This window comes from Cervus elaphus, chromosome 4, assembly GCF_910594005.1.
Source record: "Cervus elaphus chromosome 4, mCerEla1.1, whole genome shotgun sequence".
NCBI classification, from domain to species: domain Eukaryota; kingdom Metazoa; phylum Chordata; class Mammalia; order Artiodactyla; family Cervidae; genus Cervus; species Cervus elaphus.
Window position 1 is genome coordinate 37,428,690 of NC_057818.1, and position 24,941 is coordinate 37,453,630.

Consider the following 24,941-nt stretch of genomic DNA (forward strand, 5'->3'; position numbering starts at 1 on the left):
AAGCTGAATACTGTGATTTTCTGTGTTTTAGCTCTTTTTTAAATTGTTTCAGGTGAGAGGGTAAGTATGAACCCTTTTACTTCCAGTTGGCCAGGAGTGAAACTGTATGACTTAGTTTAAAGACAACCCTAAAGGACCTCCACAACCAAGCTAGTATTCTGGCTCTGCCTTCCAACAATTGAAACTGAAACTCTTAAATCAGCCGGTAGAAAGTTGTGATGCATGACCAGCTAGTCAAAACACTCTGAGTAGCAGGTGGTGAGTTTGGTTATATATATATCAGTTTTTACAAAGCTAGTATTAGATGCCAAATATATGCAACAAGTATTTATTGGGCACCCACCATGTTCCAGGTACTGTTCTGTGTGCATATGAGCAGTGGACCAACTATTGCCTCCTGTCTTCCAAAATGTAACACATAACCCACACACATTTTTGCAAAAGAAAACACAAGGATAAGTCAGAAACAAATGAAATGGATTAGCCAGGGGAAAGAGGAAATGGGGATGAGAGGGAAAGGCCGTCTAGTTCTGCACACACCTCGTTTCATACAGTGTAGTTTATATGGTTTTTACTTTTGGAACTGAGTTTTCATATTTAAAAAGTACATAGGAAATATCTTAAACTGAATTTAAGCTCCCCCCAGTTAGCTTTATACTAAATAGACAGCCATACAGGGAAAAACTTGATATAAGGAACTTTTGAAGCTAGCACTCTGTGAATACACTGTTAATGTAGAGAACTTAAGAAATCTTCTACTCGGCAGGTTTATTTACCAAGTAATCTGTTACCATCATTTAGGGTGATGCACTGAGAACCAATGATCATGTATGTAGCTTTCTTGTCCCATATGGATCACCTCCATCTAATTACAAGGAAACATCCTGTCAAGTCCAAATAGAGGGGCATGTTGAAAACCTGGCTTATACTATTAAAAAGGTCAACTTCACAAAAGACAAAGGCAGAGAGATTGTTCAGATCTAGGGGAAAATGTTATGAAGGACAGTATTGGGGCGAGTTGGTAAAATCTGAAGTGTTATGTATTAGGTAACAGTAATGTATCATGTTAAATTTCCTGAGTTTAATCACTGCTGTGGTTATGTAAAAGAACATCACTGTCCTAGGAGACACTGTGTACTTGTATGTGAAGAAAGGGAAAAGCAAGTAAGAAATGTTAACAATGGGAGAGTCTAGGTATTTTCCTGGATGACTGAAATGTTTTCAAAATGAGTTAAAATTAAGAGCTACAATTTTTTTTTTAAAATAATAAAATTAGTACCTAGTATACTTTTTGGCAAAAAGAAAACCTAAATGCTTGATCCTTGAGTGCACACCTTAAGTGTTTCTCTCAAATTACCTTAAAGAAAAAAACAAAATGCACAGAAGCTTATAATCACATTTATTAGAAAAATATTACCACTTAGAAGTTCCTGTCTTTAAAGATTGAAGATCTGCTCCAGGCACCGTTTGCTCTGTTTTCATCAAACTCCCTCAACATGGCAGGGATCCCGGTTCTCTGGATGCGCACAGGTCAGGGGTTAGCCAGGCTCCACCACAAACCCAACCTGAGGCACCACAGCAAGTCCCAAGGCGGCGCTGAGGAAGTCAGGCCCCTCTCCGAGTCCGGGGGCCGCAGGGCCGGCACACTGGGGCCCGAGACAGGTCTCCTGGGCGGCCGTCCAGCTTGCCTGTGGAGCTCAGGCTTCACCTTTTCTTCACAAACTTCTTCCTGGAAGCATTGGGATTTAACCGTCTCCTCCCGGCTCCCAGGGTGCTGTCTCGGACCTGCAGGGTGGCTGAACGGCTGGAGATGTCATTCTCTGCAAAGGGAGACACCCCAGCTATGTAGTCAGGGGCAAACACGTCGGTTTTCTGCCTGGCCTTTCGGGAGAGTCGCAGCTGAGGGAAGCGCTGGTCCTCGGTCAGGTGGGGGTTGATGGCGTACTTGCCCCCTTTGGGAGTGGGGAGAGAGTACTGCAAACAAGAAGGGGAAAGGCCGTTAGAAGGACGGGGATTCGTATTCACACACGCCAGATCCTGCTAACGTAAAGCTCACCCGACAACTCTGCACGTGGGCCGACGACACCAGCGGAGTCTGTCACCACTGCCTGCCGTGCGCTAAGCCCCTGACACGCATCTGCCCACCTCACCTCACCTCACCTCGCAGATGCAAAACCCAAAGCGGTATTCTGACTACATACCCTCAGCTAAAGACAGAAAGACTTCAGACTATCTTTCTCTAAGTTACTTATTAATTACAAATAATAACCTTATGGGAAATTTGATCATCTTGGTTTTGGTTAATTATATTCGCACTACATAAGAAACTGCCTTAACTAAGTGATCAGAGTCATTATCAGCAGTAAACTGGACAACTAGTTATCATCTACCCCCTGACAGGATGCACTGGGAAGATTCAGCATCACTTCTGGGTGTTCCTGCCAACACTGCACAGCCTGAATCTAAGCAGGAGGGAACACCAGACAAACCCAAGGTAAGGGATGTTAAGGAACTGCTTTGAACTCTTCAAAACCATTTAAAAATGTCAAGGTGTGAAAGACAACAGACTTGACAAACTACTTCAGTTTTAAAGAGACATGACCAACACAATGTGTGATCCTAACCCTTTTCTTCTTTTGCTGTAAAATAAATCTGTGTCAAAGTTTGAATATGACCCATAGACAGTAGTACTGCATGCTAGGTTGCTCAGTTGTGTCTGACTCTGCGACCCCGTGGACTGTAGCCCACCAGGCTCCTCTGTCCATGCGATTCTCCAGGCAAGAATACTGGAGTGGGTTGCTGCTTCCTACTCCAGGGGATATTCCCGACCCAGGGATCAAACCGGCGTCTCTTAACATCGCCTGCACTGGCAGACAGATTCTTTACCACTAGTGCCATCTGGGAAGCTAGGATAGTTGTACTGAAATAATGTTAACTTCATGATTTTAGTAATTGTACAGTGGGTATGAAAGACAAAGTCCTTGTTTCAGGAAACACACACCAAAGTATCTAGAGGCCAAAGGGCATCAGGTAGCCTTTACTCTCAGATGGTTTTTAGGGGAAAAGAAAAAATATATATAAATGACAGAGCAAATGTAGTAAACGATTAAATTGGGAAATTTAAGTGAAAGGTAAAGTGGGAATTTGTACAATTTTTTGGCAACTCTTCTATAAATCTAAAATTATTTCAGAATAGAAAGTTTAAAAATGAACAACCTTCTCACGTTAGTGGCATCTGCCTAGAGAACTCAGTGCTGGGTTGGCCACAGGTATACCCGCTGGTCTCTCAACGCTTCTCTCCTGATTCCTCAAGACAAATCCATTTGGCTGCATGTCCAGTCAGAACTCTTGTGCTGAGCACTTCATACCCCTTCCCTTGTGGTTCTTGGAGCTTCCGGAAATTCTGCCCATCCTCAAACTCCCACACACATCCAACCTCCATCACCCTACAAACGACCTCTCTGTGACCCCACATGTAATTTATTGTGTGGAATTACTAGTGATTTCTTCTTAGACTGCAAACTCCTCACAAAGCTCATGGGGAGGCTGAATTGTGAGCCTTCCCCATCTGGATCACAGGTTTTCACGAACTATCTTGTAAAAACCATGAGGGTTTGTTCTTCTCTCTGATCATTTTGCTCCTGATGCTAAGAGGTCTCAATTCCCCAACCCCGGGCCCTGCCGTCAGGGGAGTGGGAGCCGTTCTACTCACCCTCAGGCCGCGAGGATTTAGCACCTTCGGGTTGCGGGAGAAGTGCATGTGCAGGGTCCCGTCATCGCTGACGGTCACGGACACCTTCTTCAGTGTCTTGTTGCCACAGTGGGCACAGAACACTCGGCTCATGTCAGACGTTGTCCTACAGACACAAAGGAGCCTCACTGCACTGGAGCCTCAGGCAGCAAACCCAGTCCCGGGGGCGCAAGGTGAGTCTCGGGCCTCGGAGGAGTGGGAGGCACGAGAAGTGGAAGGGGACAGGCTGAAGTGCACTGCCCTCCTGGACCAGGGCTGCCCGGCTGTATCCCGCGGCCGATGTACGCACATCGCTGCCCCACGGTTCCAGGGAAGAAACGACATAGATGGTAAGTAAGAAAACTGAGCAGAATGTTGTTACAGTGACCGTGAACTCTTTACCGAATTCTGTCAGGCATTATGCTACAAGGGTACCATGGAAACAACCCCATGAGGTTGGTGTATCTCCATCTCACAGGTGGGGAAATGGCGGCTAGGTAGCAAGCTGCTTAAGGTCACAGAGCCAGTAAGTGGCAGGCATACGCCCAAGGAATATGGCTCCAGAGTCAGTGCTCTTAGCACCCGCCCCTTCTCCAGGGGCATGCTATTACATTATTACAACTATTACTGAATACCTTGGCCCCAAATGTCGTGTCACTGGGCATGATGCCAGGAGGTGGCTCTGGAGATGCTGAGAATTTATTAATGAATCATACAGGAAGCACTAGCGAAGCTGTTACGGTTGAATGGGTGTGGGTGTTGAGGCCGACCCCCAGGCCTTGCCACTCTCCTACCCTCTCAAGCCCCAATGGTAGACTGAACAGGAGACGCTGCTGCTCTCAAGGACCAAGCAGGAGCCCTAGTGTCTACGCTTGAGGAATTCTCCCTCAGTTCCCAGGGGCAGGAGACAAGAGCTGCGTGCAACTGCCAGAGAAGCCAGGCCCCTGACCTGAAGTCTGTGCAAGTGAACAGAGCCCTCTCAACAGGGGCTAGGAAATATTCTGTGCAAGAAAATATCCCGTCACTGGGGCTAATCTGAGGTGGAAGGAACACCTGCACAGAAGGCAAGACCCCCCTTCGAGAAGCCCACTGAAGGTTTAGGAAGAGAGGGGTGCTTGACAGAGGGGCGCCGGGGCCCACACTACCAACTACGTACTTGAAGCAGCCATGGCAGCGCAGGATGTAGCTCCGGGCCTCGCGGATCAGCATGCCGTTCATGGCCAGCACGTGCAGCCCCATCTGCAGCAGGACGTTCTGCAACCAACATGTTAATGGGGAACCAAACTCAGAGCAAAACCAACATTATCTTTAACGTTTGCATAATCACAGTTAAGAGAACTTCACAAACCCTGGTCTGGCTCATGAAGGGCTTCTGCTCAAGAAAAGCAAGCATAGGATGCTTCTCAAGACAGGTACACTAGGACAAGGACCCAGAGTCTTCTGATGTCAAGGGCCACCGACTGTGCGCATTAATTAGCCAAGACCTCCCGTGAGTAATCTCTCTCTTTTTAAAGCAATCTCTCTTAACGGAGACGTTCACTGTGTCAGAGCAAAACTATTCATTTCTGGATTGGAAACCGCTACAGTCTCCAAATACTGAACACAGCACAGAACATTACACACACTGAAAGAAAAGCAGCAACAGATTGTGAATGTTAGACATTAGAAATGTAATGTATCATACATACATTTTGTCAATATATTATGATTCCCCAACCTCCAAGCAAAACGGCAAATTAACAAAGAGCATAGGCAAAGTTTCTAGAACCAGGAAAAGAAGTATTATACAACCCCATCCTCAACCTCCGAGGGACCATTGCCTGTAACAGGTGACACAGAACCCAGGCCGACAGATACCCACTCCACCCACCTGCATGGCGAAGTCTGTAGTCACACAGCCGACCCGCACGTCCTTGGGGACAGCACACTGCTTCATCTCCTGCTGGATCTGCTTGATGTTGCTGGGGGTTATCCACCCGCCCCCATCATCATCACTGTCTTGGTCCTTTCTTTCTTCAAGTCCATTCTCTTCATCCTCCTCCTCACTTGGAACATCCTCACCTCCATCCATCTGAAACATTAATAGAATTCAAACTCCCTGCCCAGGGGTGCAGCTGGAAGATGCTAGTCTGTGGTCATCAGATCATAAGGCAGGGCCTTACCAGCAGCTCCTGCAGTTCACAATCAATGTTAGGCAAAGGATTTCTCCAGAACATGAAGGAACTGAACTCGAGGTCCTCAGGCTCACTTGTTGGGTGTCTGTGTTCTAATGTTCCTCGTGGGGGTTTAGGCTGAGATTAAAAGAAAAGTAATTTTTAAACCTGCAAACTGAGAGAGAGTTATAGATGAAATGATATACAGTGTACAAGTCAGACAGGGCTGGACATACTGCAGCATATCTCAGGATAAATCTGGTTCCCTGGAATCAGACAATTTGTGGAGATCTGACATGGAGCAGAAAAATGCATGAAGAGCCTGTCTCAGAAATTACCTTTGAGGGCAGATGGAAACCAGAAATGTGCAGAGGAGTTTCTGGGTGCTGAATCGATGAACTAATTTTAACCTTTAAAAAGAAATAAGAGACAGCACTAAGCAAAGAAATACAGGTTGAAAATCCAACATGTAAGAGTAATTAAAAAAAACAGAAAACAAAATATTCCCCCCTGGTTACTGAAATTAAAAGATTTATTAAATGTTTTTTAAAAAGCAGGAAACATAAAAATATATATGAAGAATTATTCAGGGATTCCACTACCACCAAATAACCATTTTAGGACATTTCTTTTTTGGCCCAAGACATAAAGCTTTAATGAACATCATTATGCATAAAACCTAGAAGTATCTTTGGTCACATCCTTAAGATAAATGCCTAAAAGTGGAATTGCTGGGTCAGAGACAGGCAGTTTTAAAGATTCTGATACAAAACAGGTTAACTCCTGCCCAAAAGACTGCAGAAAAGGGTGGTTTTAAGGAATCTCAAGTTGACAGATGCCAAAACAGAAACCTGGCTCAGCCACAAAGTCAGCCTTTATGTGAAACTATTCCCTTGACCCCCATCCCCCCAAAACATTCTGGTGACACACAGAAGTCTGTATTTTAGACATTACTTTTAGACTTTTTGGACTGGAGGACTCTAAACCTTGTTGAGAACAAGTGAAGGCAGTTCCAACTAGAACAGGAACATCAGTCCACTACAGTTTTGATGACTTTAGACAGTGGAGATCAAGTACTTCTTTGTAAGCACTAGTTGAAATTACTTACTACAGTATAAACTACCTATCTTCCAAAATCCTCTGGCCTGGAAACAGTCAGTGGGGCCCAGGCACAAAACCATTAATCTCTTCAACTTAACCGAGCTGGACAAATCCGTAAAAGCACAACAGGAACCCAGAATTTTGAAGGTTAGTAAGGGCTGAAAAAAATGGTAAGTATTTTTGGTGTTCTTTCTTGTTTCTGGAAAAGAATTCTACTTTTTCAAAAGTAGTGAGAATATAGTTGATTTTTACTCTCTTTAAACATTTTTAAAATTAAAAAAAAAAAAATTTTATTTGGCTGTGCTAGGTCTTAGTTGTGGCATGAAAGATCTTTTAGTTACAGTATACAAACTTGCTTAGGTGCAGCATGTGGGATCTAATTCCTTAACCAGGGATTGATCCTGGGACCCCTGCATTGGGAACTTGGTGTCTTAGCCACAGGAAAGTTCCCCTTTCGGCATTTTTAAATTTAACCAATCTTACCAAGAACTTAGAGGTCAAGACTGAGACACATTTGCTAACTACAATGTATGAACCTTATCTGGATCCTGATTCAAACAAATAAACTATTAAAAAATTTATATAATAATTAAGAAATGTGAACAAACACACATTTGGATATTTGATGATACCAGGGAAATTACTATGAATTTTGTTTAGGTATAATATTGGTTTTGTGGTTATTTTTTAAAAAGACATACCTAATCTCTTTTGAGACACACCAAGAAATATCTATCAGTGAAATAAGATGTCTGAATTAAAAATGCTCATGGCTAGGGTGGGTAGAGATGGAAACAGATCATGAGCTGATAACCATGGAGGCAGAATGATGGGGACACTGGGTCCATTATACTACTCCCGCTACGTCTGTACATCTGATCGTTCTCATGATAAAAAAGTAAAAACGGATGAAACCAATAATCCTTCTGATTTACCTTTTCTGGTTCTTGTTTTAGGTGAGACACGCCAACAAATTCTGCTTCCAGCTGGTAAGTAAGTGCCAGTACTTGGATATCTGTAGCAGAGAGGCTAGGATAATCTCCAGTTTTCTTTGAAAACTCAGTCACTGTAAACAAAAGATTCCAAAGTTCAGTTAAAAGCAAAGAGCCGTATGACTTTGGATAACTGTAATGAAAATATGAAAAGAACTTTGGATCAGTATCCCAAAAACACCTCATTCACTCGTCTCCTGATCTTCTTCTACTCATAACTGAGACATTTGTATCTCTCAAGATTTATACCAGTTAGGTTTACTATAAGGTCCTTACTGAGTGCAGATGAAGGGACAGAAAAAAGTTAACAGAAAATCATTGAAAGTTAGCATAATATTTGCAAATGATGAGAGTTCCTTTTCTAGGCTCTGGTATTATATTAGAATACAAAGTCTCTTCTCCCTCAGCAATAAAGTTCTCTGATTCTAACAATCTTTTTTAATAGAATGGATGATCACAGTTCAAAGTGGGATGGAAAGGTGATTCAACCAATAATGATTGTCTGTAATGAGACAAAAATACTGGGTAACAAATATTGAACAGTTTTTGTATGTAAACCCACCCCAACAAGAAAACCCACGTCCCTCCAGCTCTTGTGTTGTTATTCTCCTGAGACATCAATAATAAACATATACAATAATATTTTGACATATTAACAGAAAGATGTCTTCTGCCTGTCCATCACCAACTCCGGGAGTTTACCCAAACTCATGTGCATTGAGTCGATGATGCCATCCAACCATCTCATCCCCTGTCGTCCCCTTCTCCTCCTGCCCTCAGTCTTCCCCAGCATCAGGGTCTTTTCGAATGAGTCAGCTCTTCACATCAGGTGGCCCAAGTATTGGAGTTTCAGCTACAACATCAGTCCTTCCAATGAACACCCAGGACTGATCTCCTTTAGGATGGACTGGTTGGATCTCCTTGCAGTCCAAGGGACTCTCAAGAGTCTTCTCCAATACTACAGTTCAAAAGCATCAATTCTTCTGCGCTCAGCTTTCTTTATAGTCCAACTCTCACATCCATACATGACTACTGGAAAAACCAAAGCTTTGACTAGATGGACCTTTGTTGACAAAGTAATGTCTCTGCTTTTTAATATGCTGTCTAGGTTGGTCATAACTTTCCTTCCAAGGAGTAAGCGTCTTTTAATTTCATGGCTGCAGTCACCATCTGCAGTGATTTTTGAGCCCCCCAAAATATAGTTGGCCACTGTTTCCCCATCTATTTCCCATGAAGTGATGGGACCAGATGCCATAATCTTAGTTTGCTACATTAACACCAGGAACAATAAGTATACAGCTCACATTTCCTAAAAATGCAGCTATTAATTAACAGCAGCTAAAATTTATTGGGTACTATGTACCAGGTGCTATGTTAAAAGCTTTTCATCTTATCCTTCAGTCAAATCTTTACAAAAATTCTTTAAATTGAAATAGAGCTGATTCACAATGTTGTGTTAATTGCTACTGTATAAAAAAGTGATTCAGTTATACATTTATATTCCTTTTAAAAATGTTCTTTCCCATTATGGTCTATTATAGGATATTGAATATAGTTCTCTGTGCTATACAGTAGAACCTTGTTGTTTGTTTATCCAGTCTATATATAAAAGCTTACATCTGCTAATAACCCCAGCGTCCCTCCCCCAACTCCCTCCCTCTTGACAACCAGGAGTCTGTTCTCTATGTCTGTGATTCTGTTTCTCATAGGTCATTTGTGTCATATTTTAGATTTCACATATAAGTAGTATCATATGGTATTTGTCTTTCTTAGTATAATATCTTAGTATATAATATTATAAACATTATATATATTTACATATAAATATGTATTTATAAATATTATAAATATATAAAGTATATAATATCTTAGTATGATATTCTCTAGTATTTGCATTGCTGCAAACGACATTATATTTTATTCTTTATTATGGCTGAGTAGTATTTTATTGTATCATATTGTACCATATCTTCTTTATCCATTCATCTGCCAATAGACATTTGGCTTGTTTTCATGTCTTGGCAAATGTGACTAGTGCTGCTATGAATATAGGGGTGCATGTATCTTTCTGAATTATTATAGCTTTGTCCCAATATATCCCTAGGAGTGGGACTGCTTTAGCCAAATCTTGTGAAGTAAATACTATTAGTATTTCCTCAGAAAGATTAAGTACCTTGTCAAAGATCACAAAGCTAGTATGTTAGAGAAAGCTAAAGAAGTCACAATTAGTGTAGGTAACATCATCTCCATTATCAGCCTTTAAATCCTAAAACCCCTAAAACACTTTCAACCACCTAGGTTCTTTCCAGGGCAGGACTTCTATTTTTAATCCAAACAAATTTAATATTTACAAAACGCTGGACACTGTGCTGAGTGACATTATTCTTCCTTTAATACTCCCAGCAACCCCGCGGATAGGTACTATTGTTAATCCCATTTTACAGATGAGGAAACTGACGCCTAGAGAGTCTGAGTGATACACCCAAGGGCACATAGCTAGTAAGCAGCAAGGCCTGGTTGACTCATGACCCAGGAAGCCTCTCCCACCACGATCCTGACCGTGGGGTTTCTAAACCAACTCTGATAAAGTAACCAGGCTCCAACTAGCACCAGAGCAGGTTCAGTCAGCAACCTGGGACCCAGCTTCACCAGCAACATCGGGCAGAGGTACTCACCCAGTCGCACGTATTCAGGAAAGGGTTCCTTGAAACGCAGCTCGTAGGGCAGAACGGCGAGCCGCCTGCGCGTGGCCTTGTCCCGAATCTCGCTGACCACATCCCGGATGGTGTAGATGTTCTTCCCGATGTCCTGCGGGGAGACCAGCCCAGCTCACACCCGCCCGCACCACGCAACGTGCTGCCGGATTTCCCAAACTCCTTCAGGGGCCACCAGCCCAGACCCCGCTCCTCTCTACAGGAGCATCGTGTACCTGCAGAGCCGCATCCAGTAGAAACGCCCCGGCATCCGCTACAACGTGCTCCACTGGCGCCATGTTGGCCCAACGAGGCCAGACCGCGCATGCGCGCGGAGCTTCCGCCGGTCCCTCCGTATCAATCCGGGCCTCTGGGAACCGAGAAGAGAGACTGCAACTAAGCGGCGACTCCTGGCGGGCGCGCCGGCATTTTCCGGCTCTGGGCCACCTGCGCGCATGCGCAGTACGGCCGCTCGCCTTGCCTGGGAGGTGTGGGCGGGGTCAAACTTTGGGCGGGGCCCGGCGTGGGGTGGTCACCTGAGAAAACTCGCTTTGCCTTCAACTATTGACCGTTCAGTTCAGTTCAGTCGCTCAGTCGTGTCCGACTCTGCGACCCCGTTGACCCTTAGAGACACTTTAATTGGTCCTTAGAGCTTCCCTAGTGGTTCAGCGTTAAAGTATCTGCCTGTAATGCAGGAGACCCAAGTTCAGATCCCTGAGTCTGGAAGATTCCCTGCAGAAAGGCACTTTCTTGCCTGGAGACACCCCATGGGGTCATATTCTTGCCCGGAGATGCCCCAGCATCTTCTGTACACTTGAATTCAAAGAGTCTGTATTTGGTTTTATTGTCGAGTCAGTCGGTTTAGATGACCTAATTTAAAGATTGGGCTTCCTTGGTGGCTCAATGCTAAAGACAGGCGACTCCAGTTGGACATCTGGGTGGGGAAGAGCCCCTGGAGAAGGAAAGGGCAATCCTCTCCAATACTCTTGCCTGGGAAATTCCATGGACAGAAGGGGATTGGCAGGTTACAGCCCATGAGGTAGCAAAAGGGTTGGACATGACTTAAGTGACTAAACAAGTCTATGAAATACTATTTTATAGGCAAGGGGTGGTTGCTCAAGAAAAGGAGGTTAGGCTAACATTGACTAAATGGTGTATTAAGATTAACACTGAAACAAACCAACTCAGAGCCACTTTCTTACCTTTATGTCAGGCCAACCGCTGCTTTCTTACCCCTACTTCATTTTGAGCAATTTGGGGCGGGGAATCTCTATCTCTCAATTTTTTAACTTAATATTCTTACTCCACTTACCTAAAGCAAGGCTCATAATTCCTTGCTGAAGTTCTGTGATTATGAAATCTGGTCTGTTAGAAATTCATGCTGGTGAACTTTGAATATCAATGTCTTAAGTTTTCATTCATCTATCTTCAGTGGTGTTGAGTTAATTCTAAACTGTCTTTTTAGTCTTCACTCCAGTTTTCACCCCTTGATTATAATTTAGCCCTTGTACCTCCAAAAAAATCATTCATATCTCTGGGGGTCTTAACCACTGAACTACCAGGGAATTCCCTATCATATCAATTTTTTTGCTGTTGTTCTTATTTCTGTCATTCTCAGTTCCTCTGCAGAATTTTACATTGCTGACCATTGCCTCTTTCTGGACTGTCTCTCCTGTATTCACTCTTGTGCTGCATCACTGTAGTCCCCCCTGCCTCTCTGATGATTTTTCAGCCTCCTTTAGTGCACTCTTTTCTGCCTTGCACACAGGGCACCATCCACAGGACTGTCTTGGCCTCCATGACTCTCGAATTTTCTCCTTCACCAGTACTATCTATCCTCAAAGCTGGTCACAATGATCACATTATATGACTACCTCTGGAATCTATAGGTCCAATCCCCGTTTATTTCCTAACCTAGTCTTTTGGCCGCATCTTTCTGAAAATTTTTGGTATTGTTACTCAGGAGGAGGGTTAAAACTAGGTAATTGTCTCTCCTGCCCCCACTTAAAATTTCTTCACTGGTTGAGTTCCTATTTTCAGTAATGGCATTACCAAAAAAGGCATTCAATGTAAGAATCTCTGAGTCATATTTATTTCAACCCGTACTCCTCTTGCTCAACTGTATTGATATCACTTCTGAAACAGTTTGAGGTGCCTGGGTCCCTTCTCCATTCATTCTCATTACTCTAACTTTTTATTTCATGCCTAGAAAATATAGTCCACTCAACACTAATATTCCTGTCTCTAATTTCTTTCTTAATTGACTGCTCCTGCTGCCTGAAAAGGGAGGGATTATATAGAAACTAGACCCCACAATAAAAAGAGGTTTATTGAAATTAGCAATAATTCTGTGGACACTATGGTGAAAAAGAATGACCTAGATCAATGTTCTCCAACTTGATTGTAAATTAGAATCACCTGGAGACATTGCAAAACTAGAACTAGCTGGGCTTCATCCTCAGTTTCTGATTCAGTAGGTCTGGGCAGAGCTGGACAAGCTGCCTTTCTAGTAAGTTTCAGGTGACACTGATGCTGCCTACCTGGGGTCGCACTTGAGAACCACTGATTTAGGAGAATAGTCAGGAAAAGAAAGATCAGGCTTTGAGCCATTCTTTTTCTAGTAAACATTAAAAATATTTGTTCAATATAGGTTTCTTGACACTTTGTAGCTTTTGTCATTTTTTGGTAATACTTTAATCCCTTTTCTCTTTCCCTGTAATGTTAGTCTCCAAGTCCCCTGAAGCCTTGGGACTGTCATTTGGTGAAAAAAATACATACTGAGAGCTAATTAACACCACCACGATTTGGGTGATGTAATAGCTATGAACAAACTGATATCCTGTGTAGTGTCAAGGGGCAAGTTTGAGTTTAGAGGCATAAGCTTTGGAGCCACATCTTGAAGGATGATGAGGGCAAAGACTCATTAGGTCTAAAAATCCAAAGGGAGTGTTCAGGGAGTTGAGGGTAATGTCTTTGGTAGCAGAGGGTGTCTGGGAACAGGTTCTCTCAGAAGTGAAGGGAAGAAAATCCCTGGTGGTCTAGTGGTTAGGATTTGGAGCTTTCACTGGGAGATCCCAGTTCCATCCCTGGTTGAGAAACCATCCCACATGCTGCCAAAATACAAACCCGCCCCCCCCCCCCAAAAAAAAACAAAAAACCTCCGAGGACCCAGAAGTGAAGTGAACCCTGAAACACATTTGAAGCTCCTTGTTTTTTTAAAAAATGAAGAAAGTGAAGAAATCTCAAACATTATTACGAAAATTATTGTCACTGGAAACAGTTTACCTTAATAAATGAACACTTTCAAACATATGTAGTGGAGAAGGCAAGGGCAACCCACTCCAGTACTCTTGCCTGGAAAATCCCATGGACAGAGGAGACTGGTAGGCTGCAGTCCATGGAGTCGGGAAGAGTCGCACACGACTGAGCGACTTCACTTTCACTTTTCACTTTCCTGCATTGGAGAAGGAAAAGGCAACCCACTCCAGTGTTCTTGCCTAGAGAATCCCAGGGACTGTGGAGCCTGGTAGGCTGCCGTCTATGGGGTCACACAGAGTTGGACACGACTGAAGCGACTTAGCAGCAGCAGCAAACATATGTAGGAGGACTCCATGTATAACTCATTTGGAGATAATGACAACTTTAACATGTGGGACCCTTTATGAAAGAGAAAAGGTCTTGATTGTGTGCTAGTGAACATCTGACTTCACTTCCAGGACCGGAAAATTTACAGGATATAAAACTTTATACTTAATAGTTGGGTAGGAGAGAGAAAAACTTGATGCAGAAGAAGCATGACTTGAATTCAGTAAGTATATCTAGAATTCCTCTGGACTTTCCTGGGAGTGTCCCGGACTTTCTTGTTTCTGCTTTTGACCTTGTTTTCTCTTCTGCCTGAAAATTCTTCTTGCCAACCCCCACTTACTTAGTTTCCAAGAAGCCACTCTGTTGTTCCCTCTGTAAACTGGTCCTGATTACCCAAATCAGAGTTTTCTCCAAGGACAGATTTGGACCCTTATTTCCCACCATACTTAAGACATTTCGAATCTCGCCCTCAATGAGCAGTTATTACTTCTGCTTTGCATTGCAGTTATTGTTTGTCTTAAGTGGGTTGGAAGTCATGGACTGTTTTAGGAGCCTTTTTCCTTAAATGAACATTTCAACTTCTTTTTAAATTTTTTGGGGTGCTTTCATGATGACATAGTTCAGATTTTTTATGTGTCTTAAAATATCTCCTATATTGTAGGACCTATAGGACCTATAGCAGTTCAGTGCTCAGTAAAAGTTGATGAAGTCTATTCATTCAATGGGTTATTTAAAGAGGCCTCCTATCGGTCAGGTACTGCTTTGGAAGCTAGGTTATAGCTCCTGTCTTCATAATTTTTTTGTAGGGGGTAACAGATTATACATATACACGTTCATGTGAAAGGCAGATAGTGCTAAGTTGAGGAAATACGGAGAGAAAAAACAAAGGAAAGGACTGGTAGGAGGGGAAGGAAGAGATGAGTTGTGATTTTAAATAGTGTGACCAGGAAAGGCTTCACTGCAAGGGACAGTTAAGCAAACACATGAAAGAGATGAGGGGGTGAGTCAACTGACTACCCAGGAAAAGAACTTTCTCAGAAGAGGGAAAAGCAAGTCCACAGACCCTCAGGCTAGAGTGGCTGAAGCAGGGTACTGAGTGAAAGTGCAGTTGGAGATGAGATAAAAGAAACAAAGGTGAGGGGTGGAAGGGACCATGTAGGGACCTTACGAAAGAAAAGTGAAGTCGTTCAGTCACGTCCGACTCTTTGTGACCCCATGGACTATAGCCTACCAGGCTCCTCCGTCCATGGCATTTTTCCAGGCAAGAGTTCCGGAGTGGGCTGCCGTTATTCAGGATGTATATTAAGCTTTTACTCCTTTAACCCACAGTGAGAGACTGCCTTGCCTAATCCCTGTTTTTCCTTTCGGTGAACACCTACTCAAATGCCACCAAATTAAAGAGGCCTTCCCCTAGAATAGAATTAGTACAACTCCCATCTAGAGAATGTTACTAGAGAAATTTTAATAGTTTTATAGATGGGATTACTGTAAGAATTAAGGTGTTAAGGGAGGACTGTAGCTCCTTAAAAGGCCATCTCCTGGCCTTTTAAGGATTTGGGATGAGGAAAAGTAGAGACTAAATGCTCAATCAGTTTAATTTGTATGCATATCTGATCCCTCCAACTGGAAGAACTAAAAATAACAGAATAATTAGTGCACAGTTCAGTTCAGTCGCTCAGTCGTGTCTGACTCTTTGGGACCCCATGAACCACAGCACGCCAGGCCTCCCTGTGCTTAAGGTTAATTAGGTGATTAATACTAATCTTAGTTAATGGTGATTGAAAGTGAAAAACTTAGTCTTCATCCAGTTTGTCAAAGCTGAAGTTCTTGACCATCGGTAAAGAATACTTAAAATGTTTTTTTTTTTTTTTTCCAATTCATAAAGTTCTATCTAGTCTATATATTATCGAAATGGGGTTAGTTTGGTGTGCTGGGGCATCTTATGGACAATAGCAAAGGTTTCGGAGCTTCTCTACCTGTGTTTTATGTCACAAGAACAGATGCTCTACAAAAGCTACTTTTGAGTTTCTAGAACCTAGAAACGTGCCTGGCACATAGTAGGCTTAGGGTTCTCAGATATAGCAAATTAAAACATAGGATGCCCATTACATATGAGTATCGACTAGTCTTCCTTTTTTTTTTTACTATAAATATGCACTGTACCAGACAATATTTGGGGGCACACCTCCGTATTAATGGCTGTTTAAAATTACAATTTAACTCGGCGTTCTGTATTTTATCTTGTCTGTTACCCCTAAGGAGTTCAATAAATATCTGCTGACTTAATAGATTGAACGCCTCCTCTCACCTGTAAAATGGGGCTAAGATTGACCCGCCCTCAGCGTTGATGGGAGGGGTAAACGAAGCGCCTGGCACTCTGCGAGACTTCAGTTTGTTTGCTGGGAGACCATCTAGCAAGTGAAAATCCTCCCACTTTTAAACATACGAAGGACAAGAAGGCCTTCTGGCCAGAGGTTCTCGGGCCTGGCCAAGGTTGCCCACACCTGAGGCCCGGCCAGCCTCTTCCGGGTCAGGTGACCGCGCGTGGTCACGTGACCTGGCCCGAGTGCGGTCTCTGGAAAGCGGAAGTGGGAGAGGAGTTGGGCGCCGCTTCAGTGGCCGCTGCAGGTAGCCAGCGCGGGTACTGGGGGCGCAGCGGGCGGGCCGGGGCGCGGGGAACTCCGGGGGCGACGGGCGGCGCGGGGTGGGCCGGGGGAGGCGCGGCCCCGGCGCCGGGGGGCGGCGGCTTCCTGTGGGAGGGGCCTGGCGCGGCGGTTCCGGCCTCCGAGGAGGGGTGTCCCGACTCCCGCCCGAGCGGGGTGGGCGCGCCGCTGGCCGTGCGCGGGGACTGTTCCGCAGTGGGTGCGAAGGCCGTCTTGGGTGCGGCGGCCAGCAAGTTGACCGGGAAAGGGAAAGCATCATAGGTGCCAGGCATGAAGAGGAGTGACCTTTGTGGAGGAAGCGGGGCAGGGGGAAGGGGCGACTTGGGGCATTGAGTTGCAGTAGGTCGCCTGAGAATGGGCGGGTGACATGGTGGGGAAAAAAGGAGAGATTAGCAAGAAGATGCAGCGTGAGCCTCACCTGAGAGTCTTTTCCTTTCTTACTCTTTGGAAATGATTGGTACTTCAGACTTTGATTTTGTTCCCATTCAGTTTTTAAACTTCAGGGGGGATCACAGAATCTTGACCATCTTGCTTTCGTCACACTCACTCAGTCCTGCTTGGGTAGGGTTTCCACTTCTTGGGAACCTAGTCCTTCAGATCATCTTTCTTAGAGGTTTGCTCAGATCAGATCAACTTCTAGACTTAAAAACAGAGTGTGGGCACTTTGCTCTGGCCTTAAAGTGGCTTTTAACCTCCGGTGTTGAGCAGGACCTAATCCCAGCATTACCTCACCAATATAGATACTGCTGTAATCTTGGACAGTATCTACACTACTTTATGACTTTTCCTCTTTCTTCAGTTTAAATTATTCAGTTTGCTTTACCATGGGACTGCTTATCTCCACGGACTGTAACTAGGTAGCAAGACTGAACTGTGACCTGGATCATGATTTTGAGATTAAACTCCTGTGCTAAAGCTGTTTGTCCTGTTTTTCTTTGTGTTTACTAACGTTTGCAAAAGTGGAATGAATTTCACAGATGTGGTATTATTGGAGGGAATGTGTAAACTGGACATTAACAGGAGCCAGAGTCGTTTTGGATTACAAGTAGGAAAAAAAAATACTTTTCTAATGAATAATGAGTTCAGGTTTTTGGAGTACTTGACAAACATTTAAAAATTGATTTTTGTGGCAGCCGCGTGAGTTAGGCTGGGAAGGTGTTATTCCCATCTCACAATGAGCAAACAGACCTGAGAGAGATGACTTGATTTTTTTTTGACAATTTTTTGCTTTTTCTTATCTACTGATCTCTTTCTCCCTGCTAGACTGTAAATTCCTCAGGGGTAGAGTTCATATCTTATTTGACTTATTTACTAACCTAGTTCCTGGCACATTGTGGGCACTTGGTAAGTGTTTGGTAAATAAATGAGTTTCTAAAGGTCACAGGCCTGTAAGTGGAGGACAAGATTTGAACCTGAGTCCTCGGTCTTCTCTTGTCAGATGTGCTTGCCATGTTCTGTTATTGGTACATGTGAAAATGATGGGCATGAGGTAAGGCTTGAGTTGGCTTCTGTCTCCTTCATTTAATGACTACTTTTGCAGTTGCAAAGAGTTTATGACAGCATCTCATTTGATCTTTACCGTGATTCTGTGAAGGTTGGAATTGTCCATATTCTGCAGATGAAGAAACTGAGGCTTAGTGAAGTTCTTGCTTTAGAATCTGGAAGTAGTGAGTAACTGAGTAGGGACTCAGACCCAGGCATTTTATCCTTAAGCACATTCTTTTCCATTTATAGAAGCGACATAAAGTTTTATTTTAAAATATTTTTTCAAGCGTATAAAGGATGACATTTTAAGGGAACGCTAGTACAGGTTACAGCAAAAATTGTGAACATGGAGTGTAACTGAAGTTTAGAAAATCCTGTGCTATACCATAGCTGCCTCTTCCTGGGAAAACATTTTTTCATTCAGTGAATATTTATAAGTGCCCACTCTGTGCCAGGCATTGTTTTAGAGTCACATTGTCCAGTATGGTGGTCATTCTGCGGTGTTGAGCCCTGGAGTTAGGCTATGAATATAAAATACAGCACTAGATTTTTGAAGTCTTAGTATGAAGAAAAAAGGCAAAATATTTAATTGACTTTTAGAAATATTATAATACATGATACTGTAAATATAATATGACTATGTGCTACAAATGATAGCATTTAAAGTTTATTGGGTTAAACACAATAGGATTGAAATTTCCTGTTTTTAGTTTTTAAAATGCTTCCTGAAAAATTAAAAATTATAGTGCACAGTGCTATTCTGAGCAGCAGGACTATGTTACACAATGAAGGCAAAAACCCCTGCCCTTGTGGATCTTTAATTTTAGTGGTGAAAGGCACATGAACAAAATAACCAAGTAAAATGCGCATTATGTTGTAATAAAGGAGGGAGGCAGAATGTGGACTGTTGCCTGTCATTAAAATTTTATTTATTAATAAAGTAATAAATATTAGCGGTACCAGGTCTTAGTTGTGGCACTTAGGATCTTTAGTTGCAGCCCATGGGATCTTTAGTTGTGGTATTTGAACTCTCAGTTGGGGCGTGTGGATATAGTTCCCTCGCCAGGGATTGAACCTGGGCCCGCTGCATTGGGAACTCAAGAGTCTTAGCTACTGGACCACCAGGGAAATCTTGGCATTGCAATTTTGAAGAGAATGCTTAGGAAGTCTTCCTGAGAAGGTAACAGTTGAGTGAATATCTGAAGGAGGTGAGAGGAGCCAAGTGGCTAAATGGGGACACAGTGGTCCAGGCCGAGGGAAGAGCAAGCTCGAAAGCCCAAAGGATGGACCACCCCTGGCAGGCTGGTGGACTTGCCAGGAGACCAGTATGATTGGAGTGGGTGGGTAAAGGGGAGGAATGAAGATGAGGTCAGAGAGGCGTTGGGGGTAAAGGGAGAGTTGGGCAGTTTGTGAGAACCTCGCAGACCACTGTGAGGATGTTCATTTTCACTCAGAGTGAGTTGGGGCCACTGGAGAATTTTGTGCAGTGGATTGGACACATTTCATCCTGTCTTTTAACACACTCACTCTGGGTGCCTTGTGGAGAAAGCAAAGAGGACTGAGGTAGAAGCAGGGAGACAAGTTTAGAGGCTCCTGCCATGATCCAGGTGAAGGATGGGTGGGTGGCAGTCATGGAGGTGGCCAGCAGCAGTTCAGCATGGGTTTATTTTGAAGTACGCCAACAGGGGGTGTGGAGGGGATGTGAAAGGAAGAAAGGAGTCGTGGCAACGCAATTCGTGGTGTGAACACCTGGAAGAATGGAATTGCCACTAACTGAAACAGGAAGACTGTAGGAGGAACAAGGCTGGGGCTCAATTTCGTTGACACTGATTGTAAAGTGCCCAGTGATGGTGTCATGGGCAGTTCAATAGGGAAGTCCGGAGTCAGGCTGGGCTGGGGATGTACCTGTGGAAGTGGTTAGCGTGAGGAGGTGAAGAGACTGGGCAAGGTCACTTATGGCGTAATGTGGATACATAGCCAAGAGTGCTATAATTAAAAATTTTGAAACAAAAATCTTGGTTTATACTAGCAGGTATTTTAAGCATTGCAGTGTCTTGGGGAGCTTGGTTTTCTCTCCTTTTCACTTTTCTTCTAAAGACTCTCTTGAAAAACCACAAACTAATGGGTTTCTTTTCTTCCTAAGGAGGCTACTCTTCCAAGCGCCTGTCTCTGTAGCGCCACTGAAAATCAATTTGAGTTCCAGTTTTGAAATTAGTTGGGCTTTCTGGGTTGGCAACCAATTTAGAGACCTCCAAGAAGGATGGGAAAGAGACAGACAACCTGCAAGGATGGGTAATGGCTTTTTAATATTGGAAATGTTGGTTCTACCTAAGAGGTATTGAATGCATGTTGTTGCCATGCATCCCACTGTTTTATAAATTTAAAACAAACAGAACCTCTCTGTGATGAAGTGATCCATGCATGAGGTGGTGTAACTTAAGATGTGGATGGGCTGGTGTTTGAATCTTGGCCTTCTGAACCCAGGTCTGACGCTTCTGTCAGCAGGACCTGTGGTAGTGGATGCATGAACGTCAGCTTCCACTGGAATCAAGTCAGTAAACTGCTTTTGATTGACTCTGGGTCGCTTCAGACAATTTTAGACTGTTGAATTTCTGAGAGGTAGGGACAAAAGGGAAAATCTTGTTTCTCTTAAAAAGAACCAACTGAATCTTTTTGAGAAGGTTGCAGTCCCCTGCTCCTGCTTCTCCCCCAGCAGCTTGAAAACAAACATTCAGTGCTTCTAGTCCCCATGTTAATCACTCCTTCCAGGAAAATACCAGATATCAAGACTTGGCAGTCCTGACCTAGGGCAGGTCCTCTTTCTGTGTTACCCATGCCTTTTGCTTTCTGTTTTGTCCTTGGAACTGCTTTCCAGTCTCCTCTCTCTGTTTTATTTTGGCCAGCTGTGCAGCTTGCAATTCCCCAGCCAGGGTTTGAACTTGGGTCACAACAGTGAACACCTAGAATCCTAACCACTAGGCCACCAGGGAACATCCCTGTCTCTTTTATTACTAACTTACAATTCCACTGTGCCTCCAATGCTATGACCTCCCCTGTCCCTCCCTCTCTTTTTATATGCTTGGTCTTTGTACGGATGGCCTTTGGCCAAGTTCAGTTCCATTTGATTGCTTTTCAAGATGAGCCCTTGGAGGATGGAAGGGAACTCAATGCTGGACAGAAGAAAGAGGCCAAGAATGAAGCATTAATGTTGGAAAAGCATGAGAGGGTGGAGGAAAGGAGGAATCTTCTGAATAGACCTGTCTCATCCACATCTTTCAAGAAGTGGATACAGAGTGGATCTTTACTTATGAATAAGAAACTCTGCCTGTTTCTACCTGTTTTTTAAAAAAAATATTTATTTATTTATTTTTGGCTGTGCTGGGTCTTCAGTGCCGCGTGGGCTTTTCTTCAGTTGCGGTGAGTGGGGGCTACTCTCTAGTTGTGGCGAGCGTGGACTTCTTACTGTGGTGCCTTCTCTTGTTGTGGGGCATGGGCTCTAGAGTGTGTAGCTTCAATAGCTTCAGCTTGCAGGCTCTGGAGCACAGACTAGTTAGTTGTGGCGCAAGGGCTTAGTTGCTCTGTGGCATGTGGCATCTTCCTAGACGAGGGATCAAACCTTTGTTTCCAGTACTGGCAGGCTGATTCTTTACCACTGAGGCACCAGGGAAGCCCTTCTACCTATTTTTTAATTAAAAATAAAGTCTTAGTGCTGGTGAGTTGTCTTTGCTCTTCCCTACCTCATCTGCTGTTCAGTTCTTCTGTCTCAAGATCAGTGTTCAGTGGTTCCTTGAGTCAAAACTGGGTCAAGAATTTCAGGAATCTCAGAGCTGGAATTTCAACATCAAGAACACGTTTAGCTTGTAGCAATCCTTAAAGAGCACTCAGTAGTACTTGCTGGCTGCTTTACCTGAACTAGTTTATTCCCTGTGATCATGTTACAAGGTAAGTATTAAATGCTATCATTAGGTTCATGCCACAGACTAGGAAACTGAAATTTAGAGAGGATGAGAAGTAACTTGTTCAGTGCCACTTGGTGGCTAGTGACTGATGAAGTAGTCACATTTACATCAGTAAATCTTCCAAAAGATTTACTTACTGGTCTAAAAGGTTCTTGCTGAAGTTGGGTGATAAGAATAATCAAGTACTTCAGACACTGCAAGTACTGTCACTTGCTAAATCTGATGTGTGGTTGCTTTCTCCTGCCAAGAGCTCTCTGAGGATTTATTTAATGGGGGTCTCTTAGATCAAGATATCTGAGTCCCAAAGGGCAGGGGCCTCATGGCATTCTGTATTTCCAGGGTCTGGCACAGTCCTGGGGCTCACCAGGGGTCTGTGAACATCTGTTGAAAGACTGACTCTGGCTCAGGACTGGTTGGGTTGAATCAAAGGTGTTTGGAAGAGGTACAGTCAGAAGGCCAGATGCCCTCTTGCTGAAGGTGCCCTTGACAGTTATAGCCCCCTGCCATGACCCCGGCAGATACCAAAATCTGCCAATGCTAAGTGAGAAGTGTCAGTCTCAGTTGTATCCGATTCTTTATGAACCCATGCTTCAAGAATCAACCTATCCTGGGAATTCCAGTGGTTAGGACTGGCATTTTCACTGTGGTAGTCCGAGTTCAATCCCTGGTCAGGGAAGTGAGATCCTGCAAGTCGTGCGGCCCAGCCAACTGCAACAACGTAAGAATCAACCCATCCTAATAATACAAACATTGAGTTGTCCATTGGCTGATGAATGGGTAAACAAAATGCAGTCTGTTCTTATAAATGGAATGTTACTCAGCTAGAAAAAGGAATGAAATGCTGATACCTGCTACAGTGTGGGGAACCTTGAAAACATTATGCTAATGAAAGAAACCAGATGCAAAAGGCTACATATTGTTTGATTTCATTTATTTGAAATATCCAGAATAGGCAGATCCAAAGAGACAGAAGAGTTTAGTGGATAGGGACAGGGGAGCAAAGAGGAGTGAGCAGTGACTATTGGTTTCTTTTGGGGTGATGGAAATGTTCCAGAATTCAATAGTGGTGATGGTTGTACAACTCTCTGAATATACTAAAGCTCACCAAATTGTACGCTTTAAAAGGGTGAACTTATGGTACCTGAACTATATTTCAACAAAAACAAAGAGTCAACCATGCATTTTCACTTCTGTATTCTGTCCAGGTCAAGTCAAGAAATTTTTTTCTATTTTGATTGTGCTGGTTCTTCCGTGTGGCACTTGGTCTTCTATTGCTGTGGAGCATGAGCTCAATAGTTGCCCTGAGGCATGTGAGATCTTAGTTTCCCGACCAGGAATTGAATCTGTGCCCGCAGCAGTGAAGGTGCGGAGTCCTAACCTCTGGATTGCCAGGGAATTCTCCAGTCACATCTCTAACCACTATCATCCTCCTCTTTCTCCGCCCTCCAGCAGTACTGGCCCCCTTTTGTTTCTTACATTCTGAAGACAGGGTATCATCTCAAGAGCTTTTGTTCTTGCCCTTTTATCTGCCTGGGATGTTATTTATGTGGTTGCTTTGGGTCTTAGTTGCATCATGCAGGGTCTTCTGTTGCTGCGCATAGACTCTCTAGTTGTGGTGTTTGGGCTCAGTAGTTGTGATGCTCTGGCTTAGTTGCTCCATGGCATGGGAGATCCCTGCATAACAAGGTGGTTTCTTAACCACCGGGCCACTAGGGAAGCCCCTGTCTGCTTGGCATGTTCTAAGGCAGATATCCTCTATTCCCTTCTTCAGATCTTTGCTCGGAAGGGAAAACCCCCTTCTCAACGAGACTTGCCTTGTCTGCAACCTTTAAAATTTTATTTCCAGCTCCCACCACCAAATCCCTGTGTTCCTTCACTGCTTCGTTTTCCCCCATACCTCTTGTCCCTTCTCTAGTTCTCTTGTTTGTTTCCTATTTGGCGTCGCCTCCCCATACATGCCATTTCCCTCAGTGCCCATCTTTTACTGTATAAAGAAGCCAGTGGGTGGAGCTTCATTTATTCCTTCTCTCATGCTCTTTCCTGGTAGCTCAGTGGTAAAAACTCTGTCTGCAATGAAGAAGACACAGGAGACTTGGTTTGATCTCTGGGTTAGGAAGATCCCCTGGAGGAGGAAATGGCAACCCACTCCAGTATTCTTGCCAGGAAAATTCCATGGACAGAGAAGCCTGGCTGGCTACAGTCCATGGGGTTGCAAAGAGTCGGACATGACTGGGCATTCATGCATGCACGTGTGCACACATGCACGCATGCATGCACGCCCTTCCCTCTGTGTAGATATAAGTCTCTGACCTATATAATTTTCCTTCTTTCTAAGGAACTTCTTTTCAGCAGTTTTTGCAGAGCAGGTTTTTTTTTTTTTTTCTTTTTTTTTTTTTAGGTTTTTGTTTGAGAGTATCACTTTTTCTCCTTCACTTTGAATGGTAACTTCATTGGATGGAAAATTCTAGGTTGGTGGGTTTTTCCTTTTAACACTGTAAATATCCCATTGCATTCTCTTCTTTCTTAAGTTTATTTATTTATTTTTTTATTTTTTAATTTAAAAAAATTTTTTTTATTAGT

The 24,941-nt window shown here is 43.6% G+C and overlaps 2 protein-coding genes across 3 annotated transcripts in view; one reads left to right on the forward strand and one right to left on the reverse strand.

Moving 5' to 3' along the window:
- Nucleotides 1–1,382: 1,382 nt before the first annotated feature.
- Nucleotides 1,383–17,432, reverse strand: NOB1 (NIN1 (RPN12) binding protein 1 homolog). Its single transcript, XM_043898960.1, has 10 exons — nucleotides 17,336–17,432; nucleotides 10,906–11,039; nucleotides 10,652–10,784; nucleotides 7,920–8,050; nucleotides 6,222–6,293; nucleotides 5,893–6,021; nucleotides 5,601–5,801; nucleotides 4,887–4,984; nucleotides 3,713–3,857; nucleotides 1,383–1,974 (listed from the first exon to the last, which is right to left on the reverse strand). The coding sequence occupies exons 2-10, from the start codon at nucleotides 10,966–10,968 to the stop codon at nucleotides 1,705–1,707; spliced, it is 1,242 nt and encodes a 413-aa protein (XP_043754895.1). The 5' UTR covers nucleotides 10,969–11,039; nucleotides 17,336–17,432; the 3' UTR covers nucleotides 1,383–1,704.
- The window catches only part of WWP2 (WW domain containing E3 ubiquitin protein ligase 2), a 149,171-nt gene continuing 140,990 nt past the window's right edge, over nucleotides 16,761–24,941 (forward strand). Inside the window, exon 1 of one of the 2 annotated variants that reach the window (XM_043898953.1) lies at nucleotides 16,761–16,882. The gene's annotated coding sequence lies outside the window, so the exon portion shown is untranslated. The remainder of the gene's footprint in view (nucleotides 16,883–24,941) is intronic. The other variant, XM_043898954.1, reaches the window with a different exon arrangement.